The 21,934-nt window shown below is 47.1% G+C and overlaps 6 protein-coding genes across 9 annotated transcripts; 3 read left to right on the top strand and 3 right to left on the bottom strand.

Annotated features, from left to right (window-relative positions):
• Positions 1-234: 234 nt before the first annotated feature.
• LOC111065044 (serine protease inhibitor 88Ea-like) lies at positions 235-3,640 on the bottom strand. Of its 4 annotated transcripts, none has more exons than XM_022353013.2 (3): positions 3,539-3,640; positions 726-1,725; positions 235-655 (listed from the first exon to the last, which is right to left on the bottom strand). In XM_022353013.2, the coding sequence occupies exons 2-3, from the start codon at positions 1,704-1,706 to the stop codon at positions 362-364; spliced, it is 1,275 nt and encodes a 424-aa protein (XP_022208705.1). In that variant the 5' UTR covers positions 1,707-1,725; positions 3,539-3,640; the 3' UTR covers positions 235-361. The 4 variants fall into 4 exon arrangements, with proteins under 4 accessions (XP_022208705.1, XP_022208721.1, XP_022208714.1 ...); XM_022353029.2 differs by having other exon boundaries at positions 3,553-3,624; XM_022353022.2 differs by lacking the exon at positions 3,539-3,640 and adding an exon at positions 1,825-1,927.
• A 3,917-nt stretch (positions 3,641-7,557) lies between these two features.
• Positions 7,558-9,736, top strand: LOC111066438 (MAU2 chromatid cohesion factor homolog). The gene is made up of 2 exons (XM_022355060.2): positions 7,558-9,060; positions 9,130-9,736. The coding sequence occupies exons 1-2, from the start codon at positions 7,646-7,648 to the stop codon at positions 9,602-9,604; spliced, it is 1,890 nt and encodes a 629-aa protein (XP_022210752.2). The 5' UTR covers positions 7,558-7,645; the 3' UTR covers positions 9,605-9,736.
• Positions 9,613-11,913, bottom strand: LOC111066443 (zinc finger protein 629). Its single transcript, XM_022355073.2, has 3 exons — positions 11,726-11,913; positions 10,622-11,663; positions 9,613-10,559 (listed from the first exon to the last, which is right to left on the bottom strand). Exons 1-3 carry the CDS (start codon positions 11,843-11,845, stop codon positions 9,892-9,894), a joined length of 1,830 nt encoding a protein of 609 aa, XP_022210765.2. The 5' UTR covers positions 11,846-11,913; the 3' UTR covers positions 9,613-9,891.
• A 253-nt stretch (positions 11,914-12,166) lies between these two features.
• Positions 12,167-12,637, top strand: LOC111065396 (transmembrane protein 141). The gene is made up of 2 exons (XM_022353544.2): positions 12,167-12,360; positions 12,441-12,637. Exons 1-2 carry the CDS (start codon positions 12,246-12,248, stop codon positions 12,635-12,637), a joined length of 312 nt encoding a protein of 103 aa, XP_022209236.1. The 5' UTR covers positions 12,167-12,245.
• A 35-nt stretch (positions 12,638-12,672) lies between these two features.
• On the top strand, positions 12,673-14,510 carry LOC111065389 (putative GTP-binding protein 6). Its single transcript, XM_022353532.2, has 3 exons — positions 12,673-12,911; positions 12,979-13,870; positions 13,936-14,510. Exons 1-3 carry the CDS (start codon positions 12,673-12,675, stop codon positions 14,377-14,379), a joined length of 1,575 nt encoding a protein of 524 aa, XP_022209224.2. The 3' UTR covers positions 14,380-14,510.
• On the bottom strand, positions 14,374-19,870 carry LOC111065380 (dihydroxyacetone phosphate acyltransferase). The gene is made up of 4 exons (XM_022353519.2): positions 19,550-19,870; positions 17,618-18,251; positions 16,263-17,557; positions 14,374-16,207 (listed from the first exon to the last, which is right to left on the bottom strand). Exons 1-4 carry the CDS (start codon positions 19,550-19,552, stop codon positions 15,875-15,877), a joined length of 2,265 nt encoding a protein of 754 aa, XP_022209211.1. The 5' UTR covers positions 19,553-19,870; the 3' UTR covers positions 14,374-15,874.
• Positions 19,871-21,934: the final 2,064 nt, after the last annotated feature.

Here is a 21,934-nt window from a genome sequence, read left to right as displayed (position 1 = left end):
GTGGTGCCTCGGAAATGCCTGCCTCTGGCTGTTACATACAATAATCTACACAAATCTCCCCTATACTCTCTATGAGTACCGTGTATCAAATGTCTCGAGGCTCTTTAGGGGGTGACTGTACCTCCCAGGGCTGCGCTGCTGGGATTACCCACGCGATTAAAGTCTTCTCAGGGGCTTATCGGGTCACTGCCTTTTCTGTGTTATTTCCTGTTCCTCGATAAAATGACATCACTTGTTATTGGCATAATTTATTATCGTACATATATAAGTAGTAATTAAACGTTTACATCGTCAGTTACAGTCGAGACAGAATTTGGTTGGGTTAATTAGGAAATAACAAGGGAGAAGTAGGATCGCGAATTTACTGCTTTATTGTCTTGGGATCGCGATAGATGCCCGTGAACAGGATCGCCCTGGAGCTGTGATCCCAAATGAGGAACACGAACGGATGGTTGCACTCGAATTTGGTGGGTTCGATGGGTCGGGCCGAGCGGTAGCTGACCAAAACGGTGGCGGCCGCCGCCGTGCTGCCCTCCTCATCGACCTTGATCTTGGCCACGTGCTTGGCATCGCCAAACGAAACGGTCTGCTCGGTGAAGTCATGGAATGTGGCAGTCGGTTCGAATATGTTGCTGATTCCCATTTTTGCGAGTATCTAGGAGATGGAATTAAGAGATTAGAATAGAGTAACACGTGGAGCAACATGCGAGTGTGGTGGGGCTTACGGGGACCAATTCCAGGCGCTGCTCGAACTCGAACTTGGGTATCGACACCTCAATCTCACGTGGCATGGCATTGTTGAGCGACTCCTCCAGTGTCTCGGCATTCAGGCGGGAGAGAACATCCTCCAGGGATCCGCTATTGAAGGGCGGCAGCACCACCACCATGGACATGTCCGACTTGGTCTCCTCATCCTCCGCGGCCTCGTCGAGGGTTGTGCGGTAGGGCATCTGCAGGACATGGGCACGCAGCTGCTCATCCACATTGTGCAGGAAGGTGCCCTTCTGGTGCATCATGGGCACAAACGAGGCGTTCGTGCTGGACGTATAGAAGGGCTTCTGGGCGGTGTTGTTAGCCTGGAACTTGCTGACCCACTGGCCCTTGAAGTACGCAGCATTGGCCAGTGCCAGTTGGGTGCGGGCATCGATGTCGCCCGGCGCCAGCATGTCCTTGATCTGATTGTCGGTCTCGGCGGCTATCCAGTCGTTGATCGCAATGCGCGACTCCTCGGCCTTACCCTTGAAGTCCAGCTTCACAATTTCATCGCTGAAGCGGGTCTCCAAGCAGCTGGCCAGCGGTGTTTCCAGATCAAAGTAAATGCGATCCGCCGACGAGAATTTAAGTGGCGACTTCTTGGACCTGGACTCACGGTTACGCTTCTCCACGCTGTAGGCGCTGCGCACCATTTCCTTGGAGTCGGCCCATTCCAGATGCAGGACGCTGCTCAGCTGACGCTCCGTCTCGCCGGTGGACCCAAAGTAGGCCAGCAGCAGTGCGTGGTAGGTGCTGTATGGCGAGAAGAACACGTTGTCGTTGGGCGTGGAGGTGCGGATCACGTCCAGCATGGACACGGCAAAGTTCTGCTGGCCGCGGTACAGATTCAGGCGCTTCTCCAGAAACGTCTGGTTGGGCTTCACGCTGCACAGATCGGCGCTGATAAGGGCCGGCAGCAGTAGCAGCAACAGAGACAGGTTAAGTAGTTGCATTCTGTGGGCTGTGGGGTACCTGTTGATTGGCAGAGGCAGGGGGAGGCCCATTAGTAAGTGACCTTGAACTGCGGACGAGTCTAATATTCACAGCTTAGGCGTTATCTGTGGCCCCTACGTGACTGGACGGCAAGATCTGTTTTGCTTCTCAATTTATGTTCGGGCGACGTGATTGGAGAGACGAGACTGACTCTCGGAGCACTCAAGGCGGGTAAATATATGCAGGTTCCAGCCAAAGTTGACAATCGCAACCACATAATAATTCACCCCAAAGAATTGTTCAACAAAATCAACTTAGACTGGATAATGGTTTCATCTGAAAACGCCATAGATCATGGGGCGGGAGTAATAAAAGTTCAATTTGGATTTTTCCAAATAAATCAAAGCGGGTGGCAGCCCTGCCTGCTGTCATTTAAAATCGCTTAAGGGGGCGGATGATTCACTCCGAAGCAAAGCTTTCCCGCTGCTCACCGTACCGTACAGTTATAAGTAGTTATTTAATTATCTTTAAGCGGCGACAATTGCAACATCTCTCTGCAGGCCGAACAAAAGTGAAAGTTTCCCCCGCGATTCCCTGCACCTGGAAATTCGCAACTGCCATACATAATGAACCGTTGCTTTGTGCATGCACCTTAGCGAGCATAAGAGAGCAACAGGTAGGGAGAGCGAGAGCGCGAGCGCGAGAGAGAGCAAAAGCTTAAGTATTGGCTAAACGAGGCTGAAGCTGGCATCCAGAAATTTTGTATTAAGTCTGCATGCTGCATTTAGTATCGCATAATCCTACATTTCTTATTTAACTGAGATTTATATATATATAATATATATATGTAGCCACATAGCTGACGTGCGTAATGGTGGCTGGCAAAGCTGCTGCTCTCCCGTTTAAACAGTAATTTAAGCGCCAGCCTGCAGCTTTTGTACCAGCTGAGCGATGACGATGTCGCAGACATCATGTCGTTAACGATTGCGTGACTGCAGCACAGCAATGAAAATGACTTTTGTATTAAAAATAAAAAACCCAAAATTAACATTTCCCAGTAACCGGTTGCAGATTAAGAGGCAGAGCTGAGCCCTGCAGAGATTGGAGCCGCCACAACGTGATTCATACACGGGGACATATAGCGCGTTTGCCTCATTGTTGACCCTGTACGAGTATTGGCGATTTTGTAATTGGTTTTTCTGCTGTTTGTATTTTTACTGTATATTGACGTATTGTTTGCGTGTGCTGTGCGCCTGCGCCGCTGCCTCTGAAGCTCTCTTGCGATCTGCCCCGCACTTGTAGTTGAAGTGGCTGACGAGACGGGTTTTTTGGGAAAATCCCAATTATTGAACAACAATTTATTATTGTGTAGACTCGTAGGGGAAGATGAGCGAACTGCCTGTCAGCTTAAAAATCTGCACTAAGCTCGGCTCTATTGTTTCATTGGAATTTCTGAATTTCATATTTTTGTATGATAATCTTGCGAATTTCATTGAGCTCTTCGCGCAATTCCTAGAAACCTCTGACCTCCGATCTCATTTGGTCCAATTAAATTCAATGCTGATAACACAATGCCAATATTAAACGTTTGTTCAATAAAAACTCTGAGGCGGAAAGTCCCACAAATTATTATTAATACAAACGAATAGCGAATTCATTGACTCATTTAAATTGCGTGCGAAAAATATGTACATTCAATTACACCAATGCAATACGCGCATACAGGCACAAAGGGCGATATAGATATGGTCGATCAGAATTGCGAAACTAAACCACTAGCAGCTACAAGTCGCGGGGTATCCAATCTTTTGTACGATTTGAAACACGCCAATTGTGTATTATAAAAATGTACCTTATTTTATGTACCGAAATAAACTTGAAAACTTGTCCGGTTGCTTTGGTTGGGTTGTTTAAACTGAATTAAAATGAGAATGAAAAGGCAAGTGGTGCTTCCAAAGCGCGGCTTGCGTAGGGTTGTGGTATTATCGATATTAATGTATCGATATACATATAGCTGGGGCAGTTATTTTAGAGCTTTTCCATCGCGATTTATTACGGGTGTATGACACTTGATTTTGCTAGACTAGCTGAAAAGATAGAAAAGGACAATCTTTCAGATTGCCGAATATGGATAAGATCGGATCATTATAATAGCCAGAATTAACGCTAACCTACATTCTCCCTCTATCTCTCTCTCTCTCACACACTCTGGATCGTTCACTGTGCGCCATATTGCAAACGGCCCATTCCCAAGGGACAAAAAAAAAGAGCCATTGGGTCCCTACCAAATTATTGAGCTTTATGAAAGCTAGGTGGTAGCCATATACATAGTGTTTGGTTACGCAGCCAAATAGTGGCCAAATGCATAGATTATAGCTAGTGGTGCAGCAGTAGAGTAAATCCTTATTATTGTTCGTTGTTTGCACTGCCCACTGTACTAAATTGTCATTTACCTACAAACTCATGCACGCATTCATGCTCCCTCACGGCAGCAGCCTATGCAGCCGTTCTCTTTCGCCTCTTCATCCCACACCTTTCTTTCTATCGCCTTTCGCTATTACTCTCTCGATCTTTCGCTCTCTCGCTCGCATTAGGGCACGGGCAATTCGCCCGCCTGCCCTTTGAATTAGTCTTGATCTTGCAATCACTGCGCATCGTCTTGGAATCGAGCTATTCAATCCGATACCGTCTTGAACCGACCCCCGCGTCTTCAATCTGACCCCGTCTTGAATCCAGCTAACTATCCTTTCGACTCTGTATCGCTTATTTACTTCACCACAATAAACTGTGAATATATATATTGAACAATCATCGCCTTTTTAATAGTATCGCAATACAACGCTACTGAAGAAGCTCAGTAGCTCAACACATAGGTACAACTTAATTTTAGTAATAATTACTGTTTTAGTAGGATATTTAATATTTGTATTACACGGGAAATTAATTGAAATAATTTGAACAATTTTACCAATTTTTACAATTTTCTCTTATTTATTGCTATACCTTCGACTGGACGAAATTAAAATTACACTAAAAGGAATCGGCCATCAATGATACTGAAGTTACGAATATTCTGATTTTAAAAATGTTGAATTTAATCCTTACATAATTCCAACAAATGAGTTATCTAACGACAGATGTGTAAAGTAATCTTAAAAGTAATAGTTATGAGTAATCTAAATTAAATTAATTTTTCAAAGATTTCCAAGTATTTTAGGTGGTTTTTAAGTTAACCATTATCCCGTACACGCAGGTTAAAAAATATCTGAGATTATCCGGGCATATATCATTTTTATGTGTAAAATGGGCAAATTTAACAACATCTGCTACGTTTTTGGCCAGACCTTCGCCCTTGAATTGGAATTTCAGACCATTTATTTTATCCAATTTTATTGGATCTTCCGATTGGCAAAAGTGTCGGTGAACCATTGCCTTTAGGTTACATGGGGGTACGGCCCATAGACGAAACGGAGATCGCTGGCAAGGTGTGGAAGGGGGGAAGGGAAGGCAGGAGGCACGCTTTTACTTAAATATGGTACTGAAGCAGTGCAGCGCACTTTTTTTCGGCTGCTGCTTTAAACTTAATCAGAACATCTTGCATTTGCATAGGAGGCATGGGGCATATGAATGGCACAGCCAAGTGGTAGATTCAGTTGCGTTGCAGAAGACGGAGAGAAGGAGAATTAGATGGGCCACCAGAGAAGGGTATATATTGGACGAATATCCACTGAATTAATTCAGTTAGCACTAGTTTTAGCGAAAACTGTACCGCGTTTGGCACTGTGCACTGCACTGACCTACTTTTGACCACACGCACCACACACGCACCACACACGCACCACACACGCACACATACTATAGAAGACTCTCCTCTCCACAGTCTCTCTCGTGTGCGGCGCGCACGGTTTCTATTACCGCAATACTAATTGGATTGATTTCCTTAGAATATTAATTCGATCATCACCTGTATTCTTTTTGTCTCTTTTAATGATTTTCTTGTTGAAGGCCTTATTTCTTCCTCTCAAATAGCAATTGGGCAATTTGGCAAATTTTTCATTGGTTTGCAACTTCTTTTGGTAATTTGGCTTGGCACTTTTTAGATTTAATTGTCTGACACTGGCACTTGATTATCGTATTAGACGTACTTAACAAGTTGTATTTAACCGTATTTATTAAATATAATTGAATTAATCGCAGCGCAGATGACTTAGGGCCGCCTCTTTTCTTCTTCTTTGCTCGTTTTGCTCCTGTTCTCTTCCTTCTCTTCTTTCCTTCTGTGGTGAGGTGTGGTGAGTCTGCGCAGAAGATTTCCACACTGAACTGACCATGCAGCCTAAGGTGAATTTCTAAACAGACGTTGATTTTGAGAAAAAAATTGTAAAATGAGCAGCCACGAAAAGAACATCTGTCCGTAAGTAGTTAATATCCCATGCTTATATGTGCATAATAAGTGGCATTTAATTTACAGTATTGAAGTGCCGCCGGGAGGGGCACTGCGCATCCATGAACCCAGGCCAACCCAGCGTCTTGAAATGAATTACATTGACATTTCGTTGATTCCCACGAAGGTAAGGATATCAGGATATCAGAATAGTGTTTCGATACTGATCCACTACTTTTATAGACACCTTGCCATAGAGGACCCGCAGTAGAGGACTGCTCGCCAGGCATAACCACTATATTTTTGCTGCCAGATCGGAGCCCCGAAGCTACGCCCACCAAGAGGTCCAGCAGTAGCATCTATGCGCGGAGCTGGGAAGGTACCCCTCCAAAGATGCCCTACCACGAGCAGACGGAGCAAAGCGTGAGCCAACTGGGATGATTTATTAAACATCATATATTAGTAAAGACTTTTTTATAGCCATCTGAGCATTCTGATAATGGGGAAATCGTTGATGATGATAACCAGGCGACTCCACCGCAACAATTAAACGTAAGTACAGCCCAGCCGTGTAGTACTGTCTAATTTATGGCCTTTATTTAATCTTTTCAGACGGTAGACAACTTTTCCTTCAAGGAGCAGCGAGAGATGCTTACGCTGATCAATCAGCCCCGTCGTTATAACGACAGAACAGACGTACCTTCAAAAGCTAGCTCGTACGAGGAGTCAAGCTTGGCACCCATCGAATGGCCGCAACTGCCGTCGACATCATCTGCTCCCATCTGCTACTCAGCTTCTGTGTCGGCAATGTCGAATTCTACCAAATCTGTCCTGACAAGTATTCCTCTTTTTAACATCATTCGAATGAAGTCACATAAACTGGCTCTAAAGGCGGCGATTGGCGAAGATTTAACATTATGGGACAGGAAGTACTTATTCAAAATTATCGCTAACTATTATTTTGATAAAAAGACTTATGTATCGGCTGAAGTCGGGCGACAGCTAACAATGGATATTGTCAGAATGTTTCCCAAACAAAAATTAAACGAATTTTATGAAAATAATAGCGGGAGAAGCCGAATATACATAAGTTTCATGAACAAATTTTCTAAACTTAGCCAAGCCGAAAAGGCTGTCTTTAATCAACTTTAATGAGAATAAATTATTAAGCTTAACATTAATTTTAATTTCGTGATTTTTAATAATCTCTTCTTGAATATATCCTTCGTTTGCCAGATTTCAAATCTGGCGGGCTAGTACCGAGAATGGCGATGGCATAATGACGATAAATATGGCGATGGAATAATGACGATAAATATGGCGATGAATGACGATATTTAGTGTTAATTAGTGTGTGGCCAGATTGTAAAGGCGATTAATATCGCCCATCTCTAATTACGTAGGGAAATTACGTACTAAATGCGGTCATACTGCGGAACTAGCTCCACAAACTAGTTCGGCTCAAAAAGACACATTTTCCGAAACGAACCGAACTAGTTCACAGCCAGGGGTGCAAATTGACAACAAAACAAAATTGGGCGAATAAACAAAACCGAATTTGTTAGCTAACTAGACATAATGAGTACAACTAGTACCGCGGCAGCGTCCCAGGACGCCTGCTACATATCGCTGCTCGGCCTCGCCGAATACTTTCGAACCTCCCAGCCGCCAAACGTGAAGAAGTGCATCCAGTGCCTGCAGGCCCTGTTCACATTCACGCCGCCATCGAAGGTGGAGGCGCGAACGCACCTACAAATGGGCCAAATCCTGATGGCGTACACAAAAAACATTGACATGGCGCGACAGCACCTGGAGAAGGCGTGGAGCATTGCGGAGCCGCTGATGAACTTTGACGATGTGAAATTCGACACGGCCTCGGTTTTGGCGCAACTGCATCTGCAGACGGACCAGAGCTCACACCAGGCCAAGGCCATGCTGCGGCGGGCGGTGGAGCTGTCACAGCACAACGTCTACTGGCACTGCAAGCTGCTGCTGCAGCTCTCACAGATCCATGCCAGCGATCGGGAATACTCGCTGGCCTCCGAGCTGCTGGCCGTGGGCGCTGAATCCGCCGAAGAGGCGTCTGCCACGTACCTGAAAGTGCTCTTTCTGCTCTCCCGGGCCATGATCCTGATGATTGAGCGGAAAACGAACGATGTGCTGGCGCTGCTCAATACAGCGGGACAAATAATCGACAATAACATACCGAATCCGCACCAGAAAGAGTATCTGAAAGTGTTCTTCCTCGTCCTGCAGGTCTGCTACTACCTGGCCCTCGGCCAGGTCAAGACCGTCAAGCCCAGCCTCAAGCAATTGCAGATGTCAATACAAACGATAATGGCGCCCAACTGGCCGACGGACGAGTCCATCTTTGGGGCCAATCAACTGGAGATGTTTGTGTGGCTGCCCAAGGAACAGCTGTACGTGCTCGTCTACCTCGTCACCGTCTCCCACTCCATGATGGCGGGCTATATGGACAAGGCGCAAAAGTACACGGAGAAGGCTTTAACACAGATCGAGAAACTGAAGATGCAGGAGGACAAGCCCATTCTGTCTGTCTTCAAGGTGATCCTGCTCGAGCATATCGTGATGTGCCGCATGGTAATGGGCAACCGGGAGCTGGCCATACGTGAGATAGCCGCCGCACGCGACGTCTGCCTGGCTGTGCCGCATCGGAGTCTGTTGAAGCGGCACTCGGCGCAGCTGCACTGCCTCATTGGGTTGTATTCGATGTCGACGAGTTTCTTTGAGCACGCCGAACGACAGTTTCTGGTGTGTGTGAACGAGACGACGGAACGGGACCTGAAACTGTTTGCCAATCTAAATCTGGCCATCATCTATCTGCGGACCAAGCGGGATGCGGATCTCAAGCAAATACTCGATGCCGTGTCCACGGAGAACACGCACACGTACAGCAGCCAGGCGCTGATGGGCGGCTTCTACTATGTCCAGGGACTACATGCCTTCCACAAGAACAGCTTCCATGAGGCCAAGTGAGTGCCGGCCGCATCGGTCGAGCGACTATCGAGAGACATTTCCTAATCTTTTACTCCGCTTTGCAGGCGCTTTCTGAGGGAAACCCTTAAGATGGCCAATGCCGAGGATCTGAATCGTTTGACAAGCTGCTCGCTGGTGCTGCTGTCGCATGTGTTCCTCAGCATTGGCAACTCCAAGGAGAGCATGAACATGGTGACGCCGGCCATGCAGCTGGCCAGCAAGATACCCGACATACACGTCCAGCTGTGGGGCTCGGCAATACTCAAGGATCTGCATCGCATGTCCAAGGATGCACAGCACGAGAAGGATGCCTATGCGAATCATGTGAAATACTCGGAGAACCTGATAGCCGACCAGCGTAAATGTGTCCAGAGTGCGCATCACGAGCTGGTCAATTGGTTCCAGGGCGATCCGCCCGTAACAAGCGGTGCCACCGCCCTCATCCTGTCCGAAATACCCACCACCTCAGCCCTGCAGACGACGACGATGGTGGGCGGGGGTCAACCGCAGCAGCAGCAGCAATTCGGACAGTTCTACTAACGATTAACGATGCAATTTATGTTTAAGGATCTTTCTTTTTATTTTCTCCAAGCAAACCCTTAGGCGTATAAGACTAAAAAGATGCTCTTACAAATTTCTAATTTTGTCATAAATTCCCACAGGGAAAAAACAAAAAGCGAGTACGAAAACGGAGAGACGGTGGTGCACATGTGTGTGTGTGTGTGTGTGTGGGGGGGCTGCTTACAGGTGTACAGAGTAGCTAAATCTAAATGTGGATATGGTATCGGTGTCGGTGTGATGTGTTCTTACTTCTAGTTGCAGTTCCCTTATAGCATCAATGCCGAATCCGTGACCTCGGTGAGCTCATCGTCTAGGGCCGCACCCCCACTGCCATTCTCCTTGTTGCTGAGCAGCGTAAAGTGCATCAAACGCTTGTCCTCCTGCTCGTGTACGGCCAAATGTGTGCGCATCTCTGGCATCGATTTGAACTCCTCGCTGCACACCGGACAAATGTAGATCTTGTCGCCCTGATGCGTACGCTGATGCATCTGGCAATCGCCGCGCTGTGTAAATGTCTTCGAGCAGAAGGGGCACACATACGGACGCTCGCCCGTGTGCGTGCGTCGATGATTCTTGAGCACATTCAGCGCCGTAAAGCGCATGGGACACAGATCGCAGGCATAGGGCCGCTCGCCCGTGTGCTTTCGCTTGTGCTTGGCCAGCGAGCAGCTCGTCGTAAACTTGGTCATGCACACCTCACACTCGTACGGCTTGACGCCGGTGTGGGTGCGCGCGTGGGAGGTCAGCTCTGCTTTGGTCACAAACGAATGCGGGCACACGGAGCACTTGAAGCTCTTGATGTCCGAGTGGCGGAGCTTGTGCTGGCGCAGATTGGCATTCTGTGTAAAACTCTTGCCGCAAATGTTGCACAGGAATGGCTTCTCACCCGTGTGGATGCGCATGTGATCTCGCAGGGTGGAGAGCATGGTAAAGACTGCCCAAAAAGGAAGCAATTAGATATCGTTGATGGGGGGCTTTTCAAGCTGAATCTCTTACCCTTCTTACAAACGCTGCACTGATTGCGCAGATTCCGTTTGTGGCCCTGCACCATATGCTTGCCCAGCTGCTCCTTGGAGTCGCACAGCAGTCCGCACTCCTGGCAATTGTATGTGCCATGTGTGGCCTGGTGCTCCGCCAAATGCTCCGGTGAGACAAACACCCGCTCGCACTCGTTGCAGGGATAATTGCGATTGATGCAGCCCTTCTGTCGGCGATGTATGACCAGAGATTTCTCCAGGGCAAAGCCAGCATTGCAGCGATCACAATGATACTTTAGATCCATTATTTCGCCATGGTTGATGCTGACTTTGATCAGTTTTGGCACAGGAGCCACCATTTCCGCTGTTTCCGTTGGTTTCTCGGCTGGGCGGCGTCGTGAGGATCTCTTGGCCGGTGCTGGCTGTGCTTCTGCCTCTGGCTCTGGTGTCGCCGAGCCTTCTATTTCCTGCTTGGGTGACTGCTTCACCTCCTGCTGCTGCAGCAACAGTTTGGCGGCACTCTTTCGTGTCCTCATTTGCAATTTGGGTGTGGGTGCGGGTGCCGGCATCTCTGTGTCACTTTTGACAGCCTCGAATATGGCTATATTACATTCGGTTGTCTTCCGGCTGCCGGGCTCGTGTTTATAGACAGTAATAGGCTCTTCATTTTCCTCCTTTTCAGTATGCTCTACGGGCAGCTCGTAATCAAACACCTGACACTCTTCACCGTCTTCCTCCGCATCCTCCTCTTCGGGGGCAGGGGCAGAGGCAGACTTATCCAGGCTGGTATTCTGCGCAGCATCTGTGGTGAGCGTTGCAGTGGTTTGCACTTCCGCTGTGGCTGTTGTCGGGGCACAGGGTTTCGTGGTCTGTACGGCCTTCTCGGCAGTGGGCACAGCGGGCTTGGCGGCGAACTCGGGCTCCTCCGGCAGGGCATTGGGCAGCAGCTGGCGAAGCGTGCGACTGGAGTTCTCGCACTTGATCTTGAAGGTGTAGCAGTGGTTTATCTCGCTCAGACAGCCCAGGCAGACCTGTTTGGGCAGATTATCTTCGGGACGCGGCTTTCAAATGGCAGGCGTTGAGGGATTAAGTTGCGGTTTTATTGTATCGTCTTGGGACTTACCTTCGTTTTGGTGAACTGTTTGAGCATATCCGCCAGGCAGCTGCCTGATCCGCCATCATAAATGGATAAAAACGGACCTGTTAGACTCAAACAGGTCAGACAAATCTTCTGCACATCCATTTTGATGAGCAATTTCGGCGAAAACAACAAATTAAAAGAAAAAATTCCAAACACTTACAGCGCCTTGAGCGTTGCCAGACCTGAACATCGCATTTAAAAAAAGAGCCAGAACTAGCTATAAAATGAAGCTATACTAGCTATGCAACCACAAAGCATTATTCAAAGCTTATAGCTAGGAATTAAAAATAAATTGTTTTAAGTGATAGTTAATCTATTCTTTTTTAATGGTGTCATTATTAAGGTATTAGTAAACCTTTAAATGCAGATAAACTGGAGGGAAAAAAGCCAAACAATTAGCTATAATTTACAGCGCTGCCACTCTTTCAACCCATCGCCCGCCAGCTGTTCTCGTCGCCGGCAAATTAATAATCATATATTTAAGGAATATTCAACGTTGATTATGAACGATATCAAACAGTTGAAGGATCAGCAACGCGACAAACATCCCGGATTCGATGCCTACCTGGATTGTATGACCCGTTCCCTCTTCACGGGCCTGGCCTCATTCTGCTTGGGTGCGTCGCAGTAGATTTTCTTTCCTTCACAGTGCCAAAAAAAAGCGAAAAGCAATTGCATAATAACTTACAAATTACAGGCTTTTCCGGCACCTACTTTGCCCAGAAGATAATTCAGTCGAAGATCCGCTATCCGGCCAAGTACAACATTTTGGTGGCCTCAGTGGTGGCCACGGGCATCTCGTACCAGGCGACATCCTCACGCACCAGATCTTGCCAAGCCGCCTGGATGGCCTTTGAGGACAAGCATACGATACTGAAGGAGGAAACCTTTTAGCAATTGCAGTTTGTAATTCCCAATTAGCTTTAGTTATGACCAGTCTTAGGCCACTGCTGCGCCTGGCCAGGGCTGCTGTCCCAGTGCGTCCCGCTGTTGGGGCAGTGCTTCATTCACGCTTCAAGTACACTCAGCATCAGGGCGTCAAGGGAATAAGAAATCGGAAGAGCTTCTTTGAAGCACAAATGCAGGCGGGACAGCAGGGCGATGAGGATGACGAGGGAGAGGATCGAACCAATGGGAATCTGTCTGACATGCGCTTTCTGGATGATCGGTAAGTGCGCGATTTATAATCACGATAGAGAGAAAAAACAGCTCTCACTTGGACTTCTCTTCGACAGCGCTTACGATGAGGTGGCCGGGGGTGCCATGCGCATTAGCCGCGACATAGCCAGCGCCCAGCATGTGCTCATCCTCCAGCCGTTTGTAAAGTGGTCCGCCAAGAGGCAGAAAACGCCCAGCGTCGTTCGACCGGAGGATCAGTTGGCCGAAGCCAGCGCTTTGATACACTCCCTGCCCAATTGGCAGGTGGCAAAGGCTCTCAAGGTCCCGCTGGAGAGTCTCGAGCGGAAGACGCTCTTCGGCAGCGGCAAAATGGTGGAGCTGAAGGCCTTAATAGCGGATCTGCGTCAGGAGAAGCATCTCACCTGCCTATTTGTGAGCAAGGGCACGCTCTCGTTTGCCCAGAAACGTTTCCTGGAAGCAGAGTTCCGTCTGCCCGTGATGGATCGCTATTCGGTGGTCATACAAATCCTCCGGCTGCATGCCACCACCGCCGAGGCTCGTCTCCAGGTGGCCATGGCCGAGCTGCCGTACATTTGGTCGCAGGCCAAGGATGCCAGCGTGACGCAGACGCGTCGTCAGGGCTATGCCCTGACCGATCTGCAGAAGGAAATCCTGCGCACGCGGGAGCGCAAACTGTGCGCAGAGCTGGACAGGGTGCGGCGACAACGGCAGCTGCTGCGACAGAAACGCAAGCAGCAGAATTACCCCATTGTGGCAGTGGTGGGCTATACGAATGCGGGGAAGACATCCCTGATCAAAGCGCTGACGGTGGAGGATGCCTTGCAGCCGCGCAACCAACTGTTTGCCACCCTCGATGTGACGGCCCATGCGGGACAGCTGCCATGCAATCTGCAGGTGATCTACATGGACACGGTGGGCTTCATGTCCGATCTGCCCACCGGTCTGTTTGAGTGTTTTGTGGCCACTCTGGAGGATGCCATGCTGGCGGTGAGTCTTTCCACATTTAATTCTACTTTTCAGCACAGTTAAAGAACGTTTCATCCTTGCTCTAGGATGTCATTGTGCATGTCCAGGATCTGTCGCATGCCTGCCATGCAGCCCAACGCAGCCACGTGGAGTCCACCCTTCGTTCTTTGGCCTTCAATGTTTCTGGCGGTGATCCCGCAACCAGCCAATTGCCACCCATCATAAATGTGTACAACAAATGCGATTTGGTGGCGCACCCAGCGTCGGATGCTGCGGCTCATCATATCTCAGCCAGAGCCCAGACCGGACTGGAGCCACTGCTGGCTGACATAGAGGAGCAGATACTGGCCGCCACGGGGCGACGCAAGCTGCAGATGCGTGTGCCCAGCGGTGGGCCCGAAATGGCTTGGCTCTATAAGAATGCCGCCGTTATGGACACCGTGGCGGATGAGGCATACCCCGATCGTCTGATGATGCATGTGGTCATCAGTCAGCGTACCCTGGACCAATTCAAGCGGCAGTTCTTGTGATCTTTCTAAATTCTTTATTATTGCTCTGGTTTCTTGTTGAATTTGTGTAGTTTAGGATTGGTGTTGTTCACTTTTAAGTTCTATTATAAATATAAAATTTGCTACCACAAAAATAAAATAAAAAGTATCTAAAAATATCATGACATAAAACATTTACTATATATATATATATATATATTGCACTTTGCAGACTTCCCTCTTGTGCTGTGTGGATCCCCAGGAACTCTTTTTTTTCGACCCGAATGATCCAATCCAATATATTATTCTATAGCTAATCCGTAAAAGTGCCCCCGCCGCGATGACTCTTGCATTGGCACAGTGGAACTATACAAAAATATGTGATTTCCGGTTTTGGGAATGTACTAAAAATACAAAATTCAAACAACTTAAAAAATAATCAAACAAAACTAAAAACTAACTTTATATTAAATGTTCAAAAAACAAATGGCCGAAAAACTAAACGATTCAATATACAATAAACTTTTTTTTTTAATTTTAGCCCTTAAAAATTTCAAGATTATTCCATCTCAAAATGGAAATCTTGTGTGTGATGTAGCTTTATTTAAAATTGCCAAAGAATGCAAAATGATTTTTTTTAAATCAATTATGTATTTAAATTCAAATTTCTTGCGTTATTTTTACATAATTGAAATTGAATTTTAAGAATACAACTTTTTGTGCATTAAAATTCGTTCAAAGGAAATTTAAATCTGCGCTTTAAAATTCTTAAAAATTCAAATTTGAATTTTCAAACAAAGTTTATGCTTAAATTTTGTTTAAAATAAAATTCTTTCCATAATATTTCTTTTTGGCAAATGTTAAAATAAAGCAAGCCCACTTACAACAGAAAAAATATTGTATATATAAAATATGTCACTTTTTTTGATTCAATTAAAATCTTAAATATATACCCAAAAATATTAAATTAATTCTTGGTATTCAAATGATTTTTTCTAATTGATTTTGAGTCTTGTTTTGTGTCCGAATTATGTTTGGCAAGAAAACGGCTTCGTTTCTCTTTTGTGCGCTAAAATGTGTTCTAAATTATTTTGTGCCACGTGAAAATGCAGCATCCGTTAGGCAGCAAAAATTCTAACGAATTTTCCTCTTAAAAAATTATTTTTTGTGTTTAAGGATTTATCTTTTTTGGCGTTCTTTGTGTGGATCTAGTGCGCTGTTACTCCTCGGAAATAATGAATTTCTTAGACCTAAAGACAGACAACAATCAGAACCCCTAACCCCCAGGACGACCCTCTTAAGCCTACGTCGGGGAATGCGTGGAGGATGTGGCGATGAGCCAACGGAGCAGCTGCCAGAGTGGCGCCACAATCACAAAAACAAACAGTATGCAGATGATGCGACAATTCTTGAGCAGGCCGACAATGAAGCGTATGAATTGGATGAACAAAGCAATGAAAATTGTACTACAATGTGTGGAGGATGATGGCTGGTTGCCGCCGCTGCCGCTGCCGCCGCCGCCGTTTGCCATTGCCAGTTATAACTTTGCTATGTGGCACTGCGCCTGCTGGTTGGCCGCCATCGAGTACTGTGCGAATGGCATCAATTGGCAGTACTCCAGCAACTGCTGCTCCAACTCCCGCAGGCACTTGCCGGGCACATCAGCGACGCGCAGCTGTCCCGAGTCGCGGCACTTGAGAATGTAGCCACGCTGGATGAGTGCCTGGATGGCAATATTGAGATTGTCCAGGGCCAGGCAATACGGATGAACATGCGGTGCCGCGCCGCCAGGCTGCTGCAGCAGCTGCTCCACATGCTTCTGCACGCGCACCAGCAGATCCTTGTTGCTAAACTCAATGTCAAAGGGCACCTGCAGGGATAAGAGTTATATTTAGCATGGCTTTGTGTTTATTTCATCCACTCACCTGTCGCAACGTCACAGCCAGCTGGTAGTAGAGACACAGAAAGGGCGCCAGGGCGGCCAGTATGACATGAGCGCACTCATTGTCCTGCACCTTGATTCTGCCACTCTCCTCCAGGTCCAGCACTTTCTCATCGAGCAGCAGCTGCAGATGAGTCTCGAATTCGACCGCCTCACGATTCGATTCAATGATGAACTCATGCTGGAACAGGCTATCCATGATGCTCACATGCGAATGCAGCGCAGACAGAGTGCTGTCGTAGGTGCAGCTGCTGATGCTGCTGCTGCTCGGCTGTTGCTCTTCTTGTTTGCGCTGCTCCTTGAGCGCAGCCAGCAGCAGATAGGCGGGTCTGGCCAGCCAGAAAAGGCACGGATTCACATACAGCTGCAGGGCCAGCATGGGCACAGCCACGGCCATGGTTGAGGGACAGAGGGCATGCGCCTTCATGCGCGTCACATCGATCTGTGTGGCCAACTGTTTGGCCGCCAGCGGCGTAAACTGTAGCCTTGCCTTCGAAAACTGCACAATATTCGAGTGTATCTCCACGGCGTCAATGATGTCCGCCTTGATGCTGCTGGCCTTGATGCTCACATGTGCACCCAGCTGATTGAAGATGCGCTTCAGGTGCAGCATGCCACGCGACAGCTCATCGATGTTTGCCGAACGTTGGGCATACAGCTGGCTGGCATAGTAGAGGCTGAGCAGGTTAAAGGTGTTGATGACAATGCGTCGCTGCTGCTGGTAGATGATCTCATTGGCCAGCTGCTTGACCAGTTCGATCTCCTGCCGATTCAGCTTCTGGAGATGTCCGCCCACGCCGGCTCGCTGCATGCGTTGCCCACTGTCATGGCCAAAGAACTCTCGCACCGAAATGGGATCGCCAAAGTCCAGGAACATCTTGCCAAAGCGTTCGTCAATTATTTTGAGCGCCTTGAAGAAGCCCTTTGTGGACTCCTTGGGCTTGGGCACGCCCAGCAGCTCGTACACGAACAGCTGCTCCTCCAGCACTCGCTCATAGGCCACGCTCACGGGCACAATCATCACATCGGGCACCTCGCCCGTGAAGTAGGGCAGCAGGGCCATCGACAGCAGTCCCACCTTGGGCACCAGTGCCTTGAAATTCCTCGAGCGTGTGCCCTCAATGAAGAACTCCACGCCAATGTGATAGTTGGCCACCAGGGCATACATGTACTCCCGAAAGATGTCCCAGTAGAGCTCGTCGTTGGAGAAGCTGCGTCGCATGAAGAAGGCTCCCGTTTTCCTGAGCATTGTGCCCATGCCGAACATTGAATGGAAATCTGTTAATGATCAAAAATTAATCAATAAAAATGGTTTGGGACTTGTATGGTAAAACCAACCCATTCCTGCTGCTATGCCAGGTATCTCAATGTCGTAATAGTAGCATATGTAGGACATCAGTATGAAGTCCATGTAGCTGCGATGGCTTGGCAAATACAGAACCGGACACTTGCCCATGTCCTTGCGCACATTCGCCATGCTGGCCGAATTCACATAGAAACCATCACAGATCCGCTGGCCAATGGCCGTTATGGCAATGCCGCACCAACGTATTATGGCCATATTTCTGTCCAGGCCAATCTCATCGATAATGGCCTTGGCCTGCTGCTGCATCTTCTTCAGCGGCTGTTTGGTCTCCCGTGCATAGTGCTCCAGTATGGAGCGCAGCTTTTCGCTGCCCAGCACATGCTGTTTGAGCTTCTGCGGATTGAGATAGCGCTCGAATTCGTAGGCCACCTGCGGATTGAATTCCCTGGTCATGGAGGCCTCCTTTCCCGGCTCTATGATGTTCTCAAAGTTGCGCATGTAGTCGGCGGCAATGGAGGCGGGTGTGGATGCTGATGAAGATGTGGGTGTGGATGTGGCTGTGGCTGCGTCATCCTCGATTCGTTCTCGTCTTGCTGTGCCGCCGCCTGTGGCTGTGGCTGTGGCTGTCGCTGCGGCTGGATTCATTTCCATTTTGTTGGACTTTACCTGGTGGGCGGGAGAGACGCAGAGAGGCAAGCGATTAAAGAAATATTTCAATAGGGTTCCGTTCCCGTCCGACTGGTGGGGTGTCTGTTTGCCGAATCAACTGTCAAGCAGCAAGCAAGCAGTCTGTGTCTCACTTAACAGACAGAAATGACACACAAACCCCACAAACAGCTACACTCACAATCACAATCGCAAGGGGCACGCTGTTTGCTTAGATATCTCGTCCCATAAAGTGTATTATTATCTGCCAGTTTTTAAGGCTCGCTGCCGATCCAATCAGTGGCAATCGTCGCGGTGGCAGTGCGTGTTAAAGATGAGTGGAGGGGCTCCACTCCGCCACACTCAAGCCGAGTTCAAAAGGTGCTTACAGTTAGTTTTATGCGGGTCACGACACCGCTAACTGAATTCCCCTACGACCAGGCCATTAGCGAAACTTTGGCAACTCTCACTCAAGCCCGTAAATTTGAGACCAGACCACTTTTTGCATAAGCTTAAAAAACACTCGTGTCACGACACGTGCGCATAACTAGTGGGGTGGCCGAGATCCACCCTATTCACGTCACTCGTCAGGTGAGGTGGTGAGGCGGGCGGCAACAGCAACTGGCCCACAAAGTGCCTTTAACGACTTTAAAAGCTGTAAATGGACACACGGAGGCGCGGTGGCCAAGATAAGGGCCAAGAAAACACCTGATAGCACGTAACACACGCACACCCGCACATCTGCACCCTGGCAGCCAATGGGAGCCAATGCAATATTGTAAAATAACAGTTGCTGCGTTTCGCACAGGCCAGGCCAAAAAGCCCCACACAGAGCAATTGCATTAATAAGCAGGGGCAAATACATATTATATATGAACGCCCCCGGATATTTGTATTTCTCGTGTAGGGCAGCAGCAAATGCATTTTAATAGATAAACATTTGCTTGGTCAAGATCCGAAACGACGCCACACGTAATGCAGTTTTGTCGGCCCAACAATGTGCTATTTGTTTAACAAATGCATTTAAACAGATTTCAAGGCGCTTTCTATTTAAATGGCCCCCTGAGGCCTGAGTGGAGTGGAGGCGGGGTCCGATGACTAACTCGTGGATTATGTGACACACACTCTTCGGGGAGGAGGCCTGCCTTTTGGCCAGGTGTTCTCTGTTTATGGCCAACTAATAAACGAATCGAATATGATTCACAACCTGATAACAACCTGATAATTGCCAACCCATTAATGTTTACGCTGCAATCAGCGTAGCGTAGGGCATTTAATAGTCGTTGCCCGTTCAACCGGTATGGTATGCCTTTACGTACCATAAAATATATTCAATATGAGCTGACTTTCGGGGCCAACGCAAATTATTTGTTCACGGTGCACTGCGATTTCACTTTTAATACATTTAAATCACCTAAATCCCAAGTTTGTAGACCCGACTCGAAATTTAAATTTTTAGCTAAGCTATGGTGGCGGCGGCGGGTGTTGGTGGACAGCAGCAATGTTCATAAAATGCATTTGAACATTGCCATTGCATTGCTTTTAATAAACATTTGCTTGGTCACTTACGAAACGAACTTTATTTGATTTCAGTTTATTTCTAGTTTAAATATGGATTTTTGGCTGTGGTTTCAGTGTGACCGCGTATTTATCAATAAAATATACCGTCATACCCTCAGAAATATATTAAAACATACTTATCATATTGATAAATATACCGAATAATATGGGACAGGACAGGACAAAAAACGGTCCGATCCGATCTTGAACTGAAGTGTATCAATTTGAATTGGATTGACGAATCACCTCTCGGATAGTATCCAATAATTTATCAGATTAGAGTTCTGTTCTTAGCGTTAGTTAACCTTAGACGGATAGTCGCAGGGGGATGGAATGCGATGCCACAAGATTAACAAAATCAATCGAACAGGAATATCATTGGCTTCATAGGGGTCGGTCGGTGCTCCCGCTGCGGCTCCTTATCGTTGTTCTTTCGAGTCCATCGTTTCGATCGGTGCAAGGCTTGTTAGAGTTAGTCGCTAAGCGGTTCGGAAGCTTTACGGAAATAGATATATGCTCCTCGTTCAGCGCACAGGCCAGAATTTGAGAGCGAGGACGGGTATGGTGACGCCGGTGATAATGCTGGAGATGAGATTGACACTGTGATTGTCTAGAATGCGCAGGCCAATCACATGATGTACACCCTCCGGTTAGAGATATTCGTCCATAGGTGCAGCGCGGCACGCGTCGTCAGCTGATGATGGAGATGGGATCGCGCTGGGAGAGCACGCTGCCCAGCTCACTGGACCAGGTGTCGCCGTTGCAGCAGACGAAGGCCAGCTGGAGCGTTACTCCTTGGAAAAATCAATGACCCGCTCGCCGCTGCCGCAGTCAATGAGGTAAAGCTGGGCCTGTTTGGCGGCCATTTTATCGTTGCACAGGACCTGGACCCAGTTCCTCTGGCCCTCGCCCTCCGTTTCATGCGCGCACGGAACTTGGTGGCCCGCGACGAGCTGAAGAAGAACACCGGCCAAGCCACAGAACAAGACCGGCATCCAGTTGCGCATCGTTTTCGATTTTTACATACAGTTTAATTCGTTCAAATCGGCGACACTTCCCCCAGTTTCTTGCTTTTTTGATTATTCCCAGCTACCAGTCCCGCAGATATCCACAAGACAGTATCGGATTTATCGGATTTCTATGGAATAAGAGAGTGAGCGAGTATATGGGAAACAAAGATAAAAGAATACTTACGGGTACAAACTATCTTATCCGTTCCGATCCGATCCGAGAACCGTCCGCACCCAACTATAGCAACCATGTTGGCAGTTATTTTGATATTTTGCAAACGTCCCATTCCCAAGGGACAAAAAAAGAGCCATTGGGTCCCTCCCAAATTATTGAGCTTTATGAAATAAAATTGTACAACTTAATTTTAGTAATAATTACTGTTTTAGTGGGATATTTAATATTAGTATTATTTTTTAATAGCTACGTAAATCGATTTCTTTTACACGGGAAATTAATTGAAATAATTTGAACAATTTTACCAATTTTTACAATTTTCTCTTATTACTGGACGAAATTAAAATTACACTAAAAAGAATCGGCTATCAATGATACTGAAGTTACGAATATTCTGATTTTAAAAATGTTGAATTTAATCCTTACATAATTCCAACAAATGAGTTATCTAACGACAGATGTGTAAACTAACCTTACAAGTAATAATTATGAGTAATCTAAATTAAATTAATTTTTTAGGGATTTCTAAGTATTTTTTAGTTGGTTTTTAATGTAACCATTATCCCGTACACGCAGGTTAAAAAATATCTGAGATTATCCGGGCATATATCATTTTTATGTGTATAATGGGCAAATTTAACAGCATCTGATACGTTTTTGGCCAGACCTTCGCCCTTGAATTCAAATTTTAGACAATTTATTTTATCCAATTTTAATGGATCTTCCGATTGGCAAAAGTGTCGGTGAACCATTGCCTTTAGGTTACAAGCCTGTATGTGATAGCGTGTTATTAAATGTTCTGGCATTAAGTGAGCTGGCATTGATCTCATCCTGCTCGGTATTTCTGCGAATTTACATTGCCAATTACTGGCTGTAAATTGATAGTTGTAGAGCTCTTCTAATAACTCGTCTGAGTGATTGTGATGTCTATTCATTCGCCTTCTCATGTGGAAAATGTC

Source organism: Drosophila obscura, unplaced genomic scaffold, assembly GCF_018151105.1.
Source record: "Drosophila obscura isolate BZ-5 IFL unplaced genomic scaffold, ASM1815110v1 contig_4, whole genome shotgun sequence".
NCBI classification, from domain to species: Eukaryota; Metazoa; Arthropoda; class Insecta; order Diptera; family Drosophilidae; genus Drosophila; species Drosophila obscura.
This window is presented reverse-complemented; position numbering and strand designations above follow the sequence as displayed.